Source organism: Camelus dromedarius, chromosome 18 (assembly GCF_036321535.1).
Source record: "Camelus dromedarius isolate mCamDro1 chromosome 18, mCamDro1.pat, whole genome shotgun sequence".
NCBI classification, from domain to species: domain Eukaryota; kingdom Metazoa; phylum Chordata; class Mammalia; order Artiodactyla; family Camelidae; genus Camelus; species Camelus dromedarius.
This window is the reverse complement of record NC_087453.1, coordinates 46,952,536-46,971,436: the sequence shown is the minus strand read 5'-3', so window position 1 is coordinate 46,971,436 and position 18,901 is coordinate 46,952,536. Positions and strand designations below refer to the sequence as shown.

At 61.9% G+C, this 18,901-nt stretch overlaps 1 protein-coding gene and 1 long non-coding RNA gene across 4 annotated transcripts; one reads left to right on the top strand and one right to left on the bottom strand.

Annotated features, from left to right (window-relative positions):
* Positions 1 to 3,560: 3,560 nt before the first annotated feature.
* NXT1 (nuclear transport factor 2 like export factor 1) lies at positions 3,561 to 6,658 on the bottom strand. Of its 2 annotated transcripts, none has more exons than XM_031434336.2 (2): positions 6,278 to 6,658; positions 3,561 to 4,900 (listed from the first exon to the last, which is right to left on the bottom strand). In XM_031434336.2, the coding sequence occupies exon 2, from the start codon at positions 4,173 to 4,175 to the stop codon at positions 3,753 to 3,755; it is 423 nt and encodes a 140-aa protein (XP_031290196.2). In that variant the 5' UTR covers positions 4,176 to 4,900; positions 6,278 to 6,658; the 3' UTR covers positions 3,561 to 3,752. The 2 variants fall into 2 exon arrangements, with proteins under 2 accessions (XP_031290196.2, XP_031290197.1); XM_031434337.2 differs by having other exon boundaries at positions 3,561 to 4,233; positions 6,278 to 6,656.
* Positions 6,659 to 6,861: 203 nt separating this feature from the next.
* LOC116147469 (uncharacterized) lies at positions 6,862 to 18,900 on the top strand. Of its 2 annotated transcripts, XR_010376696.1 has the most exons (4): positions 6,862 to 7,483; positions 7,919 to 17,375; positions 17,673 to 17,743; positions 17,916 to 18,900. It is a non-coding gene; the product is annotated as an uncharacterized LOC116147469 (long non-coding RNA). The 2 variants fall into 2 exon arrangements; XR_010376695.1 differs by having other exon boundaries at positions 17,673 to 18,900.
* The last annotated feature ends 1 nt before the right edge of the window (position 18,901 follows it).

The following is an 18,901-nucleotide window of genomic DNA, read 5'->3' as shown; positions in this document are numbered from 1 at the left end:
CCACCTGGCTCACCTTCCGCCTGGGAGTGGGAGGTGGCAGCTCAACAGCAAGAGAGCGTGGCCTTGGCGGCCTGGCCGGGGCACTCTTCACGCCTGGGTCTGAGCTCCCCCGCGTTTGCTTCAGGGCAGCCGCAAGCCCACGTGGCGCCTCATTTCAGGGAAGAAGCGGGGGAGGCCCTGACGCTCTTGGGGCGTCGAGGACCAGGGTCTTTCTGGCCTTGCCTTCGTGGAGCCCGACGGGCATCGGGGTCTGCACTTCACATCAACCTTTTCGCTTCTGAGACACATTCCAGCTGAAAAGGCGCTGGTGTCCCCTGTGGCTCCCAGGCTCCGGACAAGCATCCTCCTTCATCTCTGCGCCGCGACAGTAGGAACCAGCGACCCCTGTGGCTGTTCTGACTTCAGTTAGCTAGAACGACGTATAAACCCAGCACCCAGTCACAGGAGCCACATTTCAAGTGCTCAGCAGGTCCCACGTGGCTGGGGGCACGTCCGCCCACCAGGCCCTGTGGGACAGCCTGGTGCCCCTGCTCCCAGCACTCGTGGTCCTGCCGCACGCCCCTCCTTCCCTGTTTCCAGAGTCGACTGGTCTGCAGCATAAACTGGGCTGAAGTAGGGTGACCGCCCAGTTTTCCTGGGCCTTTCTCGATCTTAGCTTTAAAAACCCATCCAGGAACCCCCAGCCCTGGGCAGACCAGGGCGGTCGGTCCGCCAGGCAGCGACCCACAGATCAAGTGCTGTCTGATGAGCTCTTCAAGGGTGCCCTGCTGACGCCTGGCACTCACTGGCAGACGGGAAAGGCCTGCATTCACCCACATCCTCCAAAGCCCCGCACGCTGGTGGGAGGCTGAGTGCCTGGACCCCTCAGCTGGGCTGGTGCCCTCCTGGCCCCTGCGCCCTCCGTCACCCGAGTTTCTTAGCCGTGAGCCTTTGGAGGGGAGGAGTTGGCTGTCTCTCAACCTGGGACCTTCTCTCCTGGGCCACCTGAGTGGGTTTTCTGAGGCCCCCAACACTGCTGAGATCTTCTGGCTTTAGAACACAGACCTCTTGCTCTGGGGGGCTCTCGCCCTGAGCAACTCCAGGAGCCCTTGAGAATCTGTCCACCTGCTTCTCAGCCTCTCCCAGGGGCCCAGTCACCCAGCACCCAAGAGACCCCTCAGGCCAGGCTCCCCACTCAGGCCTGCGTCTCAGCCCAGGAAACCAACCCGGGCTTCCCCTAAGCACAGGCTGCCCCAGTACAGCAGTCTTCTGTCCCGCAACTCTCCGTCTGGTCCCTGGGGTCAGGCCCCTCTGCGCTGTCATAGGGAGTGGGAGCCCTCCCGACACGGCAGCAGGACCCGCCCTGCCCAGCCGTCCCTGGGGACACACAGCCCGGGGACAGCGGTCCCTGCAGGCTGTGTCCAGTGGGGGCCCGTCAGGCTCAGCAGATCCTGTTAATTCCCCTTCTCTCTGGGCTAGAGGCAGGGACGTGGCACCTCACCCCTTCCCTGCTTTCTCCCAGGAAATTGCTCCCCCAAATGCCCACCCCACTCCCCACCATCTCCCATCGTGCAGAGCAGTCGCCCCCGAGGTCCCAATCTGCTGGGGAGATTGGGGTTTCCTGGCCTTGGCCAGTCTGCTGGGCGATGGTACCTTCTGCCATCAGTTAGATGATACCCACCAGGGAGGACTGAATGTGAGACAGGCTGGGACCTGGGACCTCTGGCTGCAGGGCCCGCACTTGGACAGACTCCCCTGGAGCAACAGAACACAAAGGAACTACAAGGGACTAAAAATAACTGTGTGCATGTGCAGCTGGGGCCCACTGTGAACCAAGTACCCAGCTGCCACTTCTGGGGTGCTGGGCATGATCCCTGCGCACCCCTTGGTGGTGCCGACCACCTGAGCCACCCCTCCCACACGAGCCCTGGACCTTTCCCCACCTGCCCCCATTTAAGGACCAGCTCGCTTGCCCCCGACCCCGGGGAGCGAGCAGGGGCGCCTGTCACTTGTTCTCGCTCCGTCTGCTGCGGCACGAGCCCCAGGAAAGCCTCGCCTGAATCCCTCGCCCGGCCTCTTGTCAGCTTCTATTGATTAAGGAGTCCAAGGACCCTGGTGGGTAACAGCTGGAGGCCCGTGTCCACGGCTCACACCGCGCCTACTTCCACTACCGTGACTCGCTAGTGCTGCATCGCCTCCCTTCCTCCCGCCCCACCTCCATACATATTTTTGTGGTTTCCCATTTTCTTGTTTTGTTGCCCTTTTCATCTGATTTCTCCTCACTGGTGTGTAAGGGCGCCTTACACAGGAAGGAGATAGTCCTGTCCTGTTTCACACTCTTTCCTCCATCTTGGCACTGATTCCAGTTCGCTGTGTAAACAGGCCCCCAGACAGCAGTGGCTTCAGTCAGATGGACGTGTGTTTCTTACTCCCCTGAGAGAAGCCGGGGGAGAGGGTGGTCACCCAAGGTTGGTGGGGGCTCCCTGAGGTTGACCTGCTTTCCTTTCCTCCATCCCTTTCATGTGGCCCAATGGGGCTCACAGCCCAAAGGGGCTGCCAGAACATCTACCCTCTCACCTGCTTTCCAAATAACAGAAGACAAGGAGCACAGAGAGGCTGGCTCCCCCAAGTCTTTCCCCTGCCCAGCCTGTCCTCCTCCGTCGGAGTTGCAGAGCCAGGCTAGCTCGGTGGTCTGGGGGAGGCGGTCCTTCATCTGACAGCTCTCCCGACTGCAAACCCTCCTTCTAGTCCTGAAAGAGGGCCGGGTGGACACGAGGAGCCCCTGAAGGTCTGCACTCTGACTTCCCTCCTGCCCTCAAGGACGCCCGCAGCTGCTGGCCTGAAGCTTCTCAGGCAGCCCTTCAGGCCCCAGGGACTTCGCTCTGAGCCGAGTCCTGGTGGGAATTGCACCCTCCACCCGGGCCCGGGGTGAGGAAGAGGGCGTCCCACCCCACCCCTCACGGGGGGGGGGGGGCCTTCTGAGCCTGAAGTCCAGCAGCAGCTCCTGCTGAATCAGCCTCTGCTGGGCAGCACCCTGCAGGCCGGCAAGCCCTGTGGCTGCCCAGCCGAGGGACCACAGGGGCCGGAGGCAATGACTGCGCTGTCAGGGGCTTAGTGGACAGGGGCGCTTACATGTCTGACGCGGTCCTAGAGGGACAGACACTCCACTGTGTGCCGCAGCCGGAGGGGGGAGGCGGCGCCCATTTACAGAACTGACATCAGGTTGGCTCATCAGTTACCAGGGAAACCGGCGGCCGGGGCCCGCCCCACACAGCCCTGCAGTCAACCATCACCACGGGCACAGGTGTTTCCCTTTAATAACGCAGCAGAGGGAGCGGCTCTGGCCTGGGGGGAGGGGGCAGGCGCCCTCATGCCAGCCGGTGTAGGGGCCTGGTGTGTCAGAGTGTCCCGAGGGATTCCAGTGTGAGGGGCCGTGAGCCGGCTCTGTGCCCCGGGGGGCGCCCCTGGGCCTCCGCGAGGTGCTCCACCCTGGATCTCAGCCTCGGTCTGCAATGCCTTCTGCTGGGACTGCTACCTGCACACATCCTCCTCCCGCCCACAACCTCCCGGACACACCAGGAGAGAGAAAGAAGCAACACTCACTGTTTTATTCATCAGAATTTCCAGAACCAGGGTCTCTACTGGGCAAGTAGAAAAATAGAGAATCTTACTATTTTGAAAAGGCAGCTATGACAAACACGCACGTGCCCAGAAAGGGGCCCCCGGACTCGGGCGAGGGCAGAGTGCAGGCTGGGGGTGTCGCCCTGCCCCCACTAGCAGGCCCAGTCCTGGAAGCGGAAGCAGTCACTGGCGATCTTCCACACCGTGTTGCCTGGCGAGGCCTGGGCAGTCAGAATGAAGTTCTGGTTGAAGTCCCGCTGCTTGTTGCCCTCGAATTTCACCGTCCCACAGATCACCACAAGGACGGTGGTCTGGCTCGGGGTGGCTTCGTCGTGAACGGGCTGGCAGTCCACCACGTTGATCTGGAACTCGCTGGAAGGCAGCATCTCAAAAAACTCACTCAAGGACTCCTGTCCGGAGACGGCGTTCCCGTTCCACACCAGGGTGGCCGTGCCCAAGTACAGGCGGGACAGCAGGCGCCGCCGCTTGTCCATGGTGCTGTAGTACACGTTCACGAACTCCTCCGCCGCGCGGCAGGCCTGGTCTACGTAGGTCTTGAAGTCCACGGACGCCATCTCTGGCCCACAGGAGGAAGCCTCCGCCCGGGTGCTCCCTGCACCCAAGGGCGCCGGGCTGTGGGGCAGGAAGGGTGAAGAGGCCTGTGTGAATGTCACCGTGCGTGCTGCCCCGCAAAGGACATCCTGCTGCTCTGCGGGGAGACCACCCAGGCGTGTGCCGATGCCGATGCGAGGCCCCACCCAGCCTCAGTCGCTCCTGCTACACGGGCCACCCCAACTTGGGTACGGCCGTGCAGGTGGCACAAGACTGCACATGCTGCACACGTGGTTTAAGAGCCTGACGCCCAGAGATGGAAGATGTCACTGTGAATTTTCACAATCTCATCTCATAAGCTACAGTATGGAATGCCACTTTCTCCCGTAAGCCTGGGACAGGTGTGACTGCCCCTGAGAAGCAGGGAAGCAGTTTATTCCGGGTAAAGACAGTGCAGCACGGGGCAGGGACAGTGGCCCAGTCCAGGCCAATCAGACGGCACAGCTCATCGGCTGGTGACAGCCTGCTGGGAGGGCACCCACAAGGACTGGGAGGGCGAAGAGAAGGCCGGCTTATGAAAACAAATGCCACAGGGGCAGGACAGGACCAAGGTGGAGCCACAACCCCCAAGAGGGGCTCTAGGAAGCAAAGCTGGCGGCGGGTTGGGATGAGAAGGGAGGATGCGCAGCTTCTGGGAGCACAGGGATGTCCCTTGAGCCCATGGAAGACAGGTCAGATGGAAGACGTCCTATGGGGTGGGGGGTGAAGAGGTGGTGGCAGCAAAAAAGAATTTCAATTGTAGCTCAAATATCACATTTCTTTAAAAAAAGTCCAGAAGCATACAGAAATATTATTATTTGTTTTACTTCAGCATATGGCACAACCGTCATAGCTGTATTCTTTTTGTGTGATTAAAATTTCACTAAACAAAAACCCAACAAAGGGCAACATTACTAAAATACTGGATGTGCTTAGATTTACAGACTTAAATACTGAATTGTTTTTCATTTCAAAGACCTTCGCTTTAAAAAAAAATCGGCTTATGGGAAGGATGAAAGATCCCAGGCAGGGCTGGGAAGGAGTCAGGCTCTCCTATGAGCTGAGGAAGGGGGAGGCCAGTGCCTCTAGGGGAGAACTGGAGAGGCTGGGCGGGAGCTGAGTCCTAGAAAGGAGTGTGGGGTGGGGGCCAGGTGCCCGGCCCTGCCAGCCCCTCAGCGGACCTCAAGTCCAACTCCTGCACACTCTCACTCCGATCTTGACTTTCCTAGCGGTCTACAGGCACCGCGTCCTTCAATGGTCACAGAGAGGGGATGTTACCGTAACAACTTCACTAATGAGAAGCGAAAACGCAGTGTGGATGAGGGTCCCGGGTCGGCTCCGCCCGGATCTGCCGTCTACAAAAACAGAGTGGCCCTCTCACTGGCTCCTGCTCTTCCGAGGTCAAGTCCGTGCGCGCACGGTCAGGACCGCTAGTCTGTAATTTGCCCCTGCGGCCCTGTCTCCCTCTCTGGAGCTCCCCACCACCCGGCGACCGCGCGGTTTCCCGGCACCTCGGTCCTCCGCCTCCACCCACGCAGCTCAACCAGCCGCCGTCTGGGAGTCGGCAGGGAGGGGGGCCGTTCCTGCGGCGCTTCGACCCGTCCAAGACCTGCCTCGAGGCTAGGCGACGTCTCACCGCGCGGGCGGCCGCGGTCAGGGGGCCTGCACCTACCTGTGCGGGGGCACCTAACCTTCAAAGGGCACCTAACCTGCGCGGGAGCACCTACCTGCGCGGGGGTGGCACCTACCCTGCTCGGGGGCACCAAACCTGCACGGGGCACCTACCTGCGCGGGGGCAGCTAACCTGCAAGGGGCACCTACCTGCGCGGGAGGACCCACCTGCGCGGGGCACCAAACCTGCGCGGTGCACCTACCTGCGCGGGGGCACCTAACCTGCGCGGGGGCACCTACCTGCGCGGGGCACCTAATCTGCGCGGGGCACCTAACCTGCGCGGGGGCACCTACCTGCGCGGTGCACCTACCTGCGCGGGGCACCTAACCTGAGCGGGACACCGATCTGCGCGGGGCACCTAACCTGCGCGGGACACCTACCTGCGCGGTGCACCTACCTGTGCGGTGCACCTACCTGCGCGGGAATGACGGCGGGGCCGCGGCCTCGGTCAGCGTGAGGGTAATGACTCCGGTCAACGGGCCGACCCCAGGTCGGCGTGAAGTCCCGGGTCAGTGTGGGTGGTTCCAGTGGCCACGGGTCGGCGAGGAGAAGATGATCCGGGTCAGCGGGGGCCTCAGTCAGGTCGGTCCGCGTAGGGAAAATGACCCGGGTCGCGTGGGCGGCTCCAGTCACGCGGGCCGCGGATCCGCGGAGAACCCTGACGGTTGGGCCGGGCCCGCGGAGGCTCCGTGCCCCTCGTCGCTCGCCCGAGGCGGCCCGGGGAGAGCCACTCGCCGCCGCGCCCCCTCCTCCCGGGACAGAGCGAGTCTCGCCGGCTCCTCCGGGGGTTCCCGCGCGCGGCCCGCCAGCTCCGCGCAGACGCGAGCGCTTGGTCCCGCCCTCGCCCCAGACGGGCAGCTTTGACAGCCGGTGGGACGTCGCCCAGGTGTGGCTCTAGGCGAGGTGGCTTCCGGGAGAGGCGCTTTCCCAGAAGACCACAGCAAACCCGCGCTCGAGTCTTCATTGGTCCAGCCGCGTCACAGACGCCGGCCCGAGGCTAGGGGGCTTCTGATTGGGCAAAGCCTCGTAGGTCCCGCCCCCGGCGCTGGGGGGCGCGGCTGCCTCTAGGCTGCGCCTGGGCCGGAGAAGACCGTGTGGGCGTGGGCTCCTGCTTCGCGTTCCCGGTTCTCCTGCGATCCGCCGATTCCAGCCGGCAGGCGGCCGCGGAAGCCCGGTCACCGGGACGAGTGGCCGGCGGAGGCCGTGAGTCCGCACGGCAGGTGGCGCCAGGGCGGAGCGGGTCGAGCCCGTCGAGCCGCACCGGACCCGGTACCGGGTCCTCCCTCCCGTACAGTTCGCAGTGCGGCCCCTTGGAGGTGACGCCCGGGGACCCAGGAAGCCGGTTCCGGTGAAGGGGCCGCTCGGCTGGCGGGGAGGCGCGGTGGGGGCCGGGCTGCCCCGCGCGTGCCGGGTCCCCGCTGGGTGGGGTTGTGGTTCCTCCCGCGCGTCAGCGTGTCAGCTCAAGGAACCTGGGCCGACCTTCTGCAGAGTTCTTGTTTAAAGCAGCAGGCTCACCAGAACGGGACCAGCTGGCGGGGGACTCGGGGACAGAGTTTACAGTTCAGACCGCTGGCTGGGGGACTGACTGCCTCCGTGCAGAGCGGCGGGACCCGTGCGCAGGTGAGGTCTGCCGGTGCTGCCGCGTCTCCGCGGTGTGCTGCGTCCCCTCGCCTTCCTGGCTCCCCGGGGCTCGCCTTTGCCTGCATTCCTGAGAATCCGGGCGCTCCGATGTCAGGACGAATTTAGAAGCTGGGTGGGCGCTTCAGTGTAGGCGACCCTCCTCTTAAGTGGGAGAAATGTGTGGATTATAAAAAAAAATTAGCTGCCGGCTAAGTGGAAACGGTGAACTAGCATCTTTGGGTCGGTAGTGACACTGCAGTGTCTTTACAAAGCCCCAGACGGTGACACTGGGTTTAATGGACAGAACTCCGAGTCCCAGCAGCACTCAGTGAGAACGAGGGTTGACCTGCATGCCTGCAGGGGTGGGTGTCTTGCTGCTCTGAAGTTTCCTTGTTTCCTATATAATCCCTTTTCATTTCGTTCTCATAACTCTAGGGGAAGTGTTCCTGATTTTACTTACAGAGAAGGAGGCTGAGAGACAGAACTAAATGACAGCCTAGAGCCACAGAGCCTCTTCAGTCCCAGAAGGGCTGGTTAAGAGGACATTATTCAGCTCCAAGTTCTGTTGAAGACACAAGGCTTGAACCCGGAGAGGCAGCAGAGCAGCAGCAGGAAGGCGGGAGGGCGGGGAGCCTTCAGGTGTGTCTCCAGCATCTAACACTGCGTGTGAGCCACAGCAAGGGCTCAGTAAACACCGTTTGAATGAACAGATGGTCTTGGGTTCACAGCTGCTCCGCAGTATTCTAGTTGTGCTGCCTCCTCCCTGACAGGCCCCTACTTAGGAGCAAGCCTCGTGTTTACTCCTCCCCCCCCCCCCCGGCACTGTGGTCTTTGGGTTTGAGAGATTAGAGTCACTCCTGGCTCTAAGGGGCACAGCTCTGGGGTGGTGGGGTGCCCTGTTAGGGCCACTGAGCCTGGAGAAGGAGTTTGCCAGGAGATTCTGGAAGAGATGATGTTTCTCTTTCTCTTTCTGGACATGTCACGTGTGGATGGTGCTGCTGCAGCCATCTTGCCACCCTGAAGAGGGTGCCCTTGTACAATGAGGCAGACAGAAGAGGTGGGGAGAAATCAAGCCTTTGATGGCTGTGTTAGGAACCAACTCAGCCTTGAAGTTGGGACTTTCTAGTTTCATGAGCCAGTAAATTCCCTTTTTAAAAAAATACTTTTTAAAACCGGGCATAAATAAAGGTACTTGTGAGTTAGCTAGTGTGGCTTCGTGTGCTAGCAGAGTAGTTGTGCGAGCTAGTTAACCTGCCTCAGGCTGAGCGCCTCATCTGCGGAAGAGGAGCAGTAATAACACCGTTCCCTCCGTGGACGTGAGGAGGGCGTGAGATGGGGTGTGGTCCTAGCCCGGGGCCGAGCACAAAGCTGGCATCCAGAGGCCTTTTGTGTGCTTCAATGTTTTGCATTGATGGCAGCTTCCTTATTTGCCAAGGATCATTCCAACAACCAGCGTCTAAACTTGGCACCAGCGTACGGACAGACTGGTAGGAGCTCTTTCTGGAAGATGAGCCCGGCTTAAGCGGCCTTGGAGCCAAGGGCCTGTGTGCATCGTGGAGTCCGCAGGGAGGAAGGACACGTCTGGTCATGCACGCTGAGCCCCTGGTAGCCTGGAGGCGGCTGACTTAGGGGCCTGTGGGCCCGTGAGCACTGGACTGCACCTTCCCGCGGCCCGCGAGGTGCTTGGTGCTGGAGCTCGTGCGTGTTTGCCACCAGAGGCTGCGTGACTTGGGGTTGATCTGCAGGCGTCCGTGGCAGTGCCTGGGTGGTGGCGCCTCTAACACGTTGCCGCCAAAACCATGTGTGTGGTTTTTTCACTGCCTCAGAAGAGGCATCCGAGCTGCTGCTGGGCCAGAGGGAGCCGGGGCTGCGTTTCTGGGAGGTCACTTGGGACCTGACTTTTGGGGAGATTCATGGAAGGCAGGAAGAGGGGAGGCCCGTAAGTTTAGGGGCCGAGATGTGGTCATGAGCCCAGAGAGGGGGTGAGGCAGAGGTGGAAACACACCTGCTCACACACACAGACCTACACACAGGCTGCAGAGAGTGGCTTCCGTGACTTCCGGTGGTTTCTTGTCCCTTGTGCGCCAGAGTATATTTTCCAAAAATGGTCACAAAGATGCTTGGGAAACACATGCTTGCCCAGAACCTTGCCCCCCCTACCCACGCAGTCAGGAGATGGCATCGGGCCCCTCCTCGGGCTCGGGCAGCCCTGGACTGAGTTCAGAAGCAGAGCTGTAACTTCTGGGGTGCAGCCTCTGCAGGGCGCCCTCAGTGCAGATGTCTTTGGAGCCCAGCCACGCTCTGCGCGGCACCCAGGCCTGCCGTGGGGAGAGGAACCAGCCGAGTGACCCCGGCGGGCCTCAGCCATTGGCGATCTTAAGGGAAGACAAGAACGCCGAGACCAGGGACTGCCCCCAGGCAGAAGGAGCGGCAGCAGGGCCGCCCCGCCGCTCGTCAGGGCCCCGGGTCCGCTTCAGGGGGAGACTGGCCGGGACGGGCGTGGGTGCTGCCCTCTTCTGATTCGCGACTTGGATCCACCACAGCTTGGTCTCTGGGCCGCCCAAGCCCCCGTGAGCGCGCGTGTGCCCTTGGCTTCACGCCTCCTCAGTTCTCTGTTCAGGGGGACGCTGCTGTGGGGAAGAGCCTGGCGTCCCCCTTACTTGCTGCAAGAAATAAACCTTCCTGCGCCTGTGCTTTGGCCTGGTTGTGTTTTTTGGCTTGATGCCCATCAAGAGGCGAACCCAGTTTTTCAGGTAACAGCCCCACCTGGGGGGCTGGTGTGGGGCGGGAGCTGGGGCGCCCTGAGGGCGGAGGGCTCCTGGGAGGGTGTCATCCCCTGGTGCCGCGGTCTGGAAAAGGCCGTCAGTGGGAGGCCCCAGGCCGAGGTGGGCGCCGGTTGTGAAGAAGGTAGGCGTTGGGAGAGGAGGGGACCCCCACGCTCAGTGTCCTTCACCGGCCACCCCTTGGTGATGCTGGGTGCACCTGTGAGGTGACTGGGGAAGGTGTCGCCCCTCCTGACACCCAGCCAGGTGACTGCACCTCCTTAAGCCACGGCTGCTCTGAGCTGCCCGCACCCGGGAGAGCAGGTATCTCTGCCCCCGCCCTCAGTGGGTCCCCGCCTACCGGGGGAGGTGGCCTTGTAGAGCTGCCTGTCCCTGCTGGGCCCCATGTCACCCCCTCCAGTCATCTGTGGCAGGGCCTCTCCCGCCGAGGGCCGGCCCGGCCAGCTGACTGGGCCCTGCTTCCGCTCAGGGTCAGCAGAGATGTCTGAGCGGAGGATTGACTCTGTCTGGAGAGGCAGCGCCCCACCCCCAGAAACCGAGGTGTCCAGGGAAGATGGGATGTGAGGGCCTCCATCCATGTGGCGGAATTAACCAGAGCACCCCAGGGTCTTAGGCGCACAGGCGAGTTATGGGAACCTTCCTCTTCCCCTGGAGGCCCGAGGAAGCTGCCAGAGCTGATGATGGGGGCCCTCCCCTCTCTCCTTCCTGGATGAGGGCCCTCTGGCCACAGATTCCGGCCTCACCCGGGGTAGGGCAAGATGCCCAGGGGTCAGCACCCAGAGCTGCTCCCCCAGTGATGGATGGGGGCTGGGGTGGATACCCCAGCTCCTGAGCCCTGGGACGGACACCCCTGAGGATGCCCGACACTGTGTCCGGTGGCCCCAGTGCCAGCCTGCCCCCAACACACCATGTGCTGGTCCCCCCCATGCCCAGCAGGCGCGTCCTGGGGTCACCTCCCCAGTGCTCTGCTCCCATGGAAATGATTGTCAGGGTTGCAGTGGGGGACCCCAGCCTCAGCGGTGAGCTGGGAGACAAGACTGTCTCAGCATCACACGTCCTGGGGAGTCTCCAGACGGGTCCTCTGGCCGCTCACAGGGTCGGTGCCTTGGTACCAGCTGTGTGACGGTGACAGTAACCACCCTGGACACATCAGAGGCTCGCAGACGGAGGCTCCGGCACCTCTGGAGGGCTTGTTAACTCACGGGGACCGGAGCCTTGGCCTCGGGTTTCCGCAGCAGGACGACTGGGCTCAGGGTTTGAATCTCTAAGCCCCAGGACTCCCTGGGGCCACTGCTGCCGGCCCCGGACCACGGGGAGAACCACCATCCAGACCAGAGAGCAGTGCCCGCGATGGGCCCCGAGGGGCTGCGGTGAGGGCTGGGGATGTGCCCCTTCCTGGTTTCCGCAGACAGACATGGCCCCGGGGTGGGGAGCTCGGTGGCAGGGTGCGTGCTTAGTGTGCGCGAGGTCCTGGTTCAGTTGTGGGTCCAAACCACAGTCCCTCCATTAAAGGAAGAAAAAGAGCTGGCCCGCAGCCCACGCGCAGAATTCTCTCGTTGCCGGGACTCCGCTCCTGGTGGTTGGTGCAGGCCTGGCGTGGTGCCAGATCCCCTGTGTGGTGACACCATCTGGACTCGTCCTGTCCCGGGCTTCTGAGCTGCTATTCAAGCAGTGGCCACACGAGTGTGGCCCAGCCTTGGGAAAGAGCCTCTGCACGCACGTCTGGTCCGCGCGGACCGGGCCGCTCCGTCTCACACCGGAGCTCCCGGGCCCAACGCTGCCAAGTCCGAGAGTATCTCTGTGTCTTGACAGTGGGTGTGCGGAGGGGCTCCTTGGTTTTTCTTTACTGGAGGGAAGTCTTGGGAGCCTTGGGGGAGGCAGGCGCCGTTCACACTCTCCGAGGTGCTGCCTCAAAGTGCTGCGTTGCCAGCGCTTTGATCGCGTGCTGGGCATTTTGCTCTTTGGCCCTGGGTGGTTTCACGGGGCGGATGAAGACTGTGACGTGGGACAAAGTGACAGCGGTGGTGAGTGGGTGGAGGAGCAGCTCAGCACACCGAACCCCGGGGCGGCCCGTTCCAGGCGGCCAGGTGGGGACTGGTCAGGAGGGCTGCGTGGCTCGACGGCCCCTCAGCTCCTCTCCCGAGAGCGGGCCGGCTCAGGCCAGCCTCCTGGAGGGTCGGGGGGTGGCGGCTGGGGATCTGAGGCACTTGATGACCGTCTCCCCTACGCCTGGGCAGGTGCCCACCCCTTCAAACCTGGGGTCCGATAAGCAACGTTTACTGTCTGCCACAGGGTCCCTGAGTCAGCAGTTCAGGTGTGGCACAGCCTGGCTTGTGTTTGCTCCAGGCTGAGGCCTCAGCTGGGAGATGTGAAGCCTGCAGACTGGAGTCACCTGAAGTCACACAAAGTCACCCACCCACAAGCCCCCAGGCTGCAGGCTCTCAGCAGGGGGCCCCACGGTGCTGCCACATGGTCTGGGCTTCCTCACAGCCTGGCTGTCCTGGAGTGAGCCTGGGGGTGGGAGAGAGAGGCAGGGCAGGAGGGAAGGAGAGAGAGATGGAGAGAGAGAAGGGGAGAAACAGAGGTGGGGACAGAGGGAGAAAGCGGGGTGTGAGCACACGGGCTCACCCGCTCGGGGCCAGGCCTGCACTCGGTACTGAAATCGGTCCTGAAGTCGCAGTGAGAAGCTAAATCGGCCCAGCCCGCTGCGCGGCCGGGGCCCTGAGGCCCCCGCGGTCTCCGAGGGGCACGTGTCTCCGCAGGGTCTCTGGGAGGCCAGGGGTGTGTGGCCAGGGGGTGGGGTCACTTAAGCGTTCACCCACTGGTTCTCAGCTCCCAGAAGAGCCGTGTCCCTCAGGGTGGGATCAGGTCGCTCTGCAGCAGGTGTGTGTCTGGAAAAGAATAGTCAGAGAATTCTGTTAAGAATTATTTTTCAATCAATTTTGTAATGTTATACAGCTTTCAGAAGAGAAGGCTTGCTGTGGCGTTAAGCCCTACTTCTGTGGAAGGGTCTCACAGTCCGGGATGCTGTGCTGGTAAGGGGGTGCTTTTCCCTCCCCCGTCACAGCTCCCTGGCCTTCGTGTGCAGATCAGTGTATCAGCGAAGCTGCTGCCACAGCTCCAGCCCAGGCCGCCTACATCACACGGCCACCCAGCATCAAATACAACCTGTCTGCGATCGACTCTCTTGAGATTTGTTGAGGAAATTTGGATTTTTGCATGTTTCAGATATTTTCAGACATTTTACAGCGATGGTGAAATTTCCGTGGCCTCTGGCTCGGGTTTCGAGGCCCCTGGTGGGTGTGCAGTGATGTCGGGGACCTGCAGGCTTGGCATTGGGAGCACTGTGGTCAGCTGGGAAGCTGGTTGTGACCACAAACAGTGGAATGAGGTGGGCTCGGGCGGCCCCTGACTTCTGGAGTCAGCGGCCGTCAGCAAGAGCTGAGGTCTGTGGCGTGGCAGACGCTTTCAGTTTGCCAAGGGTTTCCACCCAAGGTGCAGCGTGTGGGGCGAGCTGACTTCAGGGTCTCCGCCCGGGCCCCACCCTTGGTCTGGCTTCAGCTGACAGCTGGCGGGCGCCTGGCGAGGAGGGGTGTGCGCTGAGGACCAAGCTGGGTGGAGACCCGGAGTGTCATCACGAGGTATGGCGCGTGAGCCCAGAGCCAGCGGGGAGAATGTGAAAGCGGGTGTGAGGCTGAAACATGAGGGTGACGGCTCGGGGGTCCCGGGTCGGACACAGAATGAGAACTGCAGCAGGGGACCCGGGGGGGGGGGCTCCTGGGAGGGGGCGTGGCAGCTCGGAAGGTGGACGCTGCGCACCCCGCCCGCCCGCCCGCCCGCTCTGCCCTGTCCCCTGGGCTGCGCCCCTGCCCTCCATGCTTGGTGCCAGCCACACAGTGGCTCCAGGCCCACGGGCTGCAGGAGCAGAGCCCCCTTCAGTCCTGGGCGCCGACAGCTTGGGAGGGTGGGTGTTCCAGGCACCTCATCGTCCCTGGTCTGTTCCCTTACACTGTAGGCATTTCACTCCATTAAGGGTTCCATCCAAACCGGCCAAGCAGAAGTCAGCTTTCTGCCAGCACCCTGACCACGGGAGAAGAGCTTTGAATCCTGCCTCAGGGGAACAGGCTTCCTGGTGAATTCGTGCGCTGGAGGTGCAGCGTGTCAGCTCGGAGGTGACAGGGCAGAGCAGGCGGGACTCCACAGCGGACCTGTTTCTTTTACTTTAACGTTTGTATCCATTGCTTTTGCTACAAGTTAACCACTGAAGAGGTGTTGCCTACAGTGTACATTACATACAACCTCCCAGGCCTGAGCGTTGGCCCAAAATACCTCTGTTTACCTCAGGGAGCACCCTGACCAGGGCCCCTGGTGAGTGGCTGCGGGAAGGAGAACTGACACCTCCCCTCCGAGGCCGGCCGGCACCGTGCAGTGTTCGGCCTCACCCCTCCCCCTCGTAGTATGAAAGGGGCCTGGATTCTAACTCAGGCAAGACGGTTCTCTGGGTCACCAGTCCACCATCTTCTGGCTCTGGGGCTTTCTGAATAAAGTCCTTGCCCCAGCACCTCGTCTCTTGGTTTACTGGCCTGCCGTGTGCCCAGCAGTGTGGGCTTGGACTCCGTGACAGAAGCAGACACCAGGATGGGATCTGAAGCAGGAGATGTGTTGGGGAGCATCCTGTCTGTGGAGGAGAAGAGGTTCGGGAGCCTCTGACACCGTGAAAGGATGGAGGCTGGGGAGGCACCCTGTGGAATCCTGGCTGGCCCTGGGGAAGCCCTGCATCGGGGTTCCTGGGGGGGCCCCTCCAGCAGGACGGCAGCTCTGCAGACCCTGCTGTGCTCTGTCATTGACTGGGAGCCCCTGGGAGAGCGAGGCCTCGGGGGCACTGCCGCATGGTCCGGAGATGTGGCGGCTTTGAGGCCCAGCAGCTTCGCCCTGGCGCTCTGCTCAGCACACCTCCATGGGCACCACGTTTGACGTATTGGAGGTTGGGGCCCTGGGCAGGTGGGCCCCCAGCTCTCTGCAAGTGATTCTGAGCTCACCTGATATCAGACGTGGGTCGCTGCCCTCCTGGGCCAGCTTCCCCCTCGTGGTCACCACCCACCTTGACCAGGAGCCACCCCCACCGGTGTGAGCATTGGAAGTGAGCTCTCGGAGGAGAAGCGCTGGAGAAGGACAAGGGACTCCTGATCCTTCCCGGCATGTTTTATGCGGATCAGAAGCAAGCCTGTGTGGGAGGCCTGGCCTGTGCTGAACGCAGCTTTGGGACGGCAGCCACAGGTGAGCACCTGAGACGCTGCTGGAACACCGACTGCACCGCCCTCCTGCTCGGTTTGCCCGCCAGCGTCCCGGACACTCAGGGTGTCCTGTTCTCTGTGCAAGTTGGCGTCTGCCAGCTCCATGGGAAGGAGACTCCTGGGGACCCCGGGTGGACAGGGCAACCTCTCCACAGGGATGTTTCCGCCAAGCAGGCAGGTGGACGCAGTGCAGAGCTCATGGACGGGGGTGCTGGAGCGCGGGCAGCGGGAACTGTCGGGTGGGGAGCGAACAAGAGAGGCCCAGGGACGCTCTGGGCCCCGATGCCCCACGGGATGCGAGGGCCGCGGGCATTCGGGCTGTGGTGATGGCACCACGAGGGGCAGGACGGCCACAGGCGGAGGCCCGTGTGCCCTCAGTGCGTCCACGTCCAGGCGGGTCTTCACTGAAGGGAAAGCAGACCAGTGCCCGCGAGGGCTGCTGGAAACCAGTGAGTCATCTGGCCCAGAACGGCCCCTGCTTGCCGTTTCCTCGGAAAAGCGTGGGCTCTGCCCAGGGCCGGCCTCCCAGTAGCAGTTAGCTCCCCTTCTAGGGAGTCAAGTCGCTTGTGGGCAGTTTGGAGAATGCTCACCGTGGGGGCCCCACCTTCCTGGCCGAGGTCCTGGAGACCATCAGACAGTGGAAACCTCATGGGAATACGGACACAAGGACGGACACACACACACACACACACACACACGCAGGAGCAGCCCCACAAGGGCGTCGGGGACAGGGACAGGCTGCTGGTGGTGGCTGGGATGAGGCCGGGAGGCCAGGGGAGGCCAGGGCAGAAGGAGCTTCTCTGCCTCCACGTCAGGCGTCCCTGGGGAGGGTTGGGGGACACCTGGGCACCCTGTCCGGGCTGCACGCCGCTGGGACCCCCATGTCCCTCCCACCCTCGCTCTCTGGACTTCCGCCAACAACAGCCTCCTACTAGTTTTCTGTTTGTTCCCTGCGAGGCACAGCTAACTCTCTGTGTGGGCTGGGGAGGAGCCCTACGGGAGGAGCGTCCCAGAGACGCACAGCGCGTCCCGACGAGCACCCCCCGCCGTGTGCTCGGTGGGCAGGAGGTCGAGGTGTGTCTCAGAGGCCCAGCTGGCGTGGCGGGCCACGTCCCACTGTCATCTTATGTCAGCGCTTGTCCCCTGAGTTGGAAACAGATGGTTCCTCAGCTAAATAACCATCCGCAGCAGCGGTCAGCAAGCGGCACTGTCTCCTGCCAAGGACTGTCTGGACATGAGTGACCTGTAGGGCCCTCCCTTCCCGCCCGATGGGCCCCCCGACAGGTGGGGGAGGGAAAGTGGCCTCCTGGTCAGGTCTGTCCCCACCTTCCCCAGGTCCCCACGACGCTCGCTGGGCCCCGGGCGGAGCCCGAGGGGCAGGCCTGAGGGGTCCAGTCTCGGAGGCAGAGGAGCCGCCGGGGGAAGAGCCTCCTGGCGCGGGGCTCCCAGGCCGTCTGGGGCGGGGCCCTGTGGCTGGTCCCCGGGTCTCTGCTGAGAGGGGCCGGGAGATGCCGCTCGGTGTTTGCCTCCTGCCTGTGGAGCCAAGGATGTGACCCAAGGGAGTCATGCTCCCTAGGAGTAAAAACCTGGATTAAGTCGAAGCCACTCAATTTCGAAAACCAGAAATCAGAAGAAGCGAAAGGATGTCTGTCCAGCCCGTGCTCAGCGTCCAGCCCGCACCAAGCGCCTCGAGTGCCGGTCCCGACTTCGTCGGTTACACAAAGTGCTGAGACACATGAAACAGAAAGTCGCTGGAGCTAGGAGCGGCGTCCACCCGGGGCCCGCACTTTCTAACAACGATGGTACACAACTGAGGTATTGCTATGTCTGATGGCTGAGTTATCAGGGACGAGTACTTCCCTTTGCTTTGTTCCCTGTAGCGTGTTTAGATTGCAACAGTTACAGCAAGCCGTGCTAGCTTGTACAGAACAGGGGTTGTGAGATTTCACCTTTCATATATATTACTTCCAATTTTAATTTTATTTTTTTTCTCTTTATGTATTTTTTTGATTTTTTAAAACTTACAGTGTTGTGTTAGTTTCTGGTGCACAGCATCGTGATTCAGTCATACACATACATAAAAACACACATACACACTCCTTTTCGTTACAGGGAACCACAAGCCGTGAACACAGCCCCCGTGCGGTGCAGAAGGACCCTGCTGTTCATCCACGCTGTACATGGTAATGGGTGTCAAGGCGGCTTCCCTGAACCTCCTCTCCAGCCTCGAGGGGCTTCTCCCCAGAGCTCCCCCTCCATCCTGCACACGGCCGTCGCTCCCAACCTCTCTGCACTGGAGGAGTTCACGTCTCAAATACTACGGCAGTTCTGACCAATTTTACACACATTTTCTAGAGATCTCGGTTGACTGGACTGAGTGCCACAGCCTCCCAGATGACGGACGGATGAAGTCTCACGACGGTCCCCCTCGTCCTCTGGGTAACGTGAGAGCTGCTTCTGAAGCATCTGAAGGTCAGTCTGCTCGGCTTCGTGGCCAGACGGTCTCATCACAACCACCGGCTCTGCTCTCGGGGCTGTGGCCGCAGCCTCGGCGGGCACGGGGCCAGGGCTGTGGTCCCGCGAGAGGCTTCTGGCTCCGGGGAGAAGCTACGGTAGGAGCCTCACATGGAATGTTACCTTTTCAGTCGGTGCATTAAAGCAAAAGGAGGAGAAAGAAAGAGATGGGGTTGATCTGAATGATACGTTTTACTTAACGCAGCACCTCTCGAGTGTTACCGTTTGAACAGGCAGTCAGTGAGAACGCAATACCCAGCGTCCTTTGCCCACCTGGTCCTCACAGCCGGGCGTGTGCCGTCCCAGGAGGCACCTCTTGGGTTGGAGTAGCAGCTTCAGGTGGAACATGTGTCCAGGGAGCCACACGGTCAGCACGGTCCTGGAGTGGACACGTCACAGCCCTGCGAACACGGTTCATCCCTGCTGGCCGAGTCCCCTGTCAGCTCTCTGTTTCTTTCCTGTTTGGAAACACACTGCTGGGATCTCCTCCATGCAGCTGGCAGAGAGGGTGCGGCGTGGAGGGCTTCTGTGTGCGTGTGCACCTGTGTGCGTGTGTGCATGGGTGTGAGTGTGTTTAGTGCCCCCTCCTCTGCAGGAGGCAGGATTATGAGGACACATCCCTGAGCCCAGGGAATCACCAGGAGAAAGAACGGGGTGGAAGGAATGCCCGTAAAATACAAGCCGGGGCTCAGTGCCTGCGGGGAGAGGGGGCGCGGGTGCGGGACCCACAGAAGTGAGTGAGGACACCTGGACCTGGCAGCAGCCGTGGGCAGAAGCTGGGGCTGGGAGACTGCGTGGGAGGCTCCTGGCAGCCCAGCCTGGGGTCT

Bases quoted from the DNA above. Each gene is read 5' to 3' on its own strand.
- NXT1 (XM_031434336.2), bottom strand. From the start codon at position 4,175: ATGGCGTCCGTGGACTTCAAGACCTACGTAGACCAGGCCTGCCGCGCG.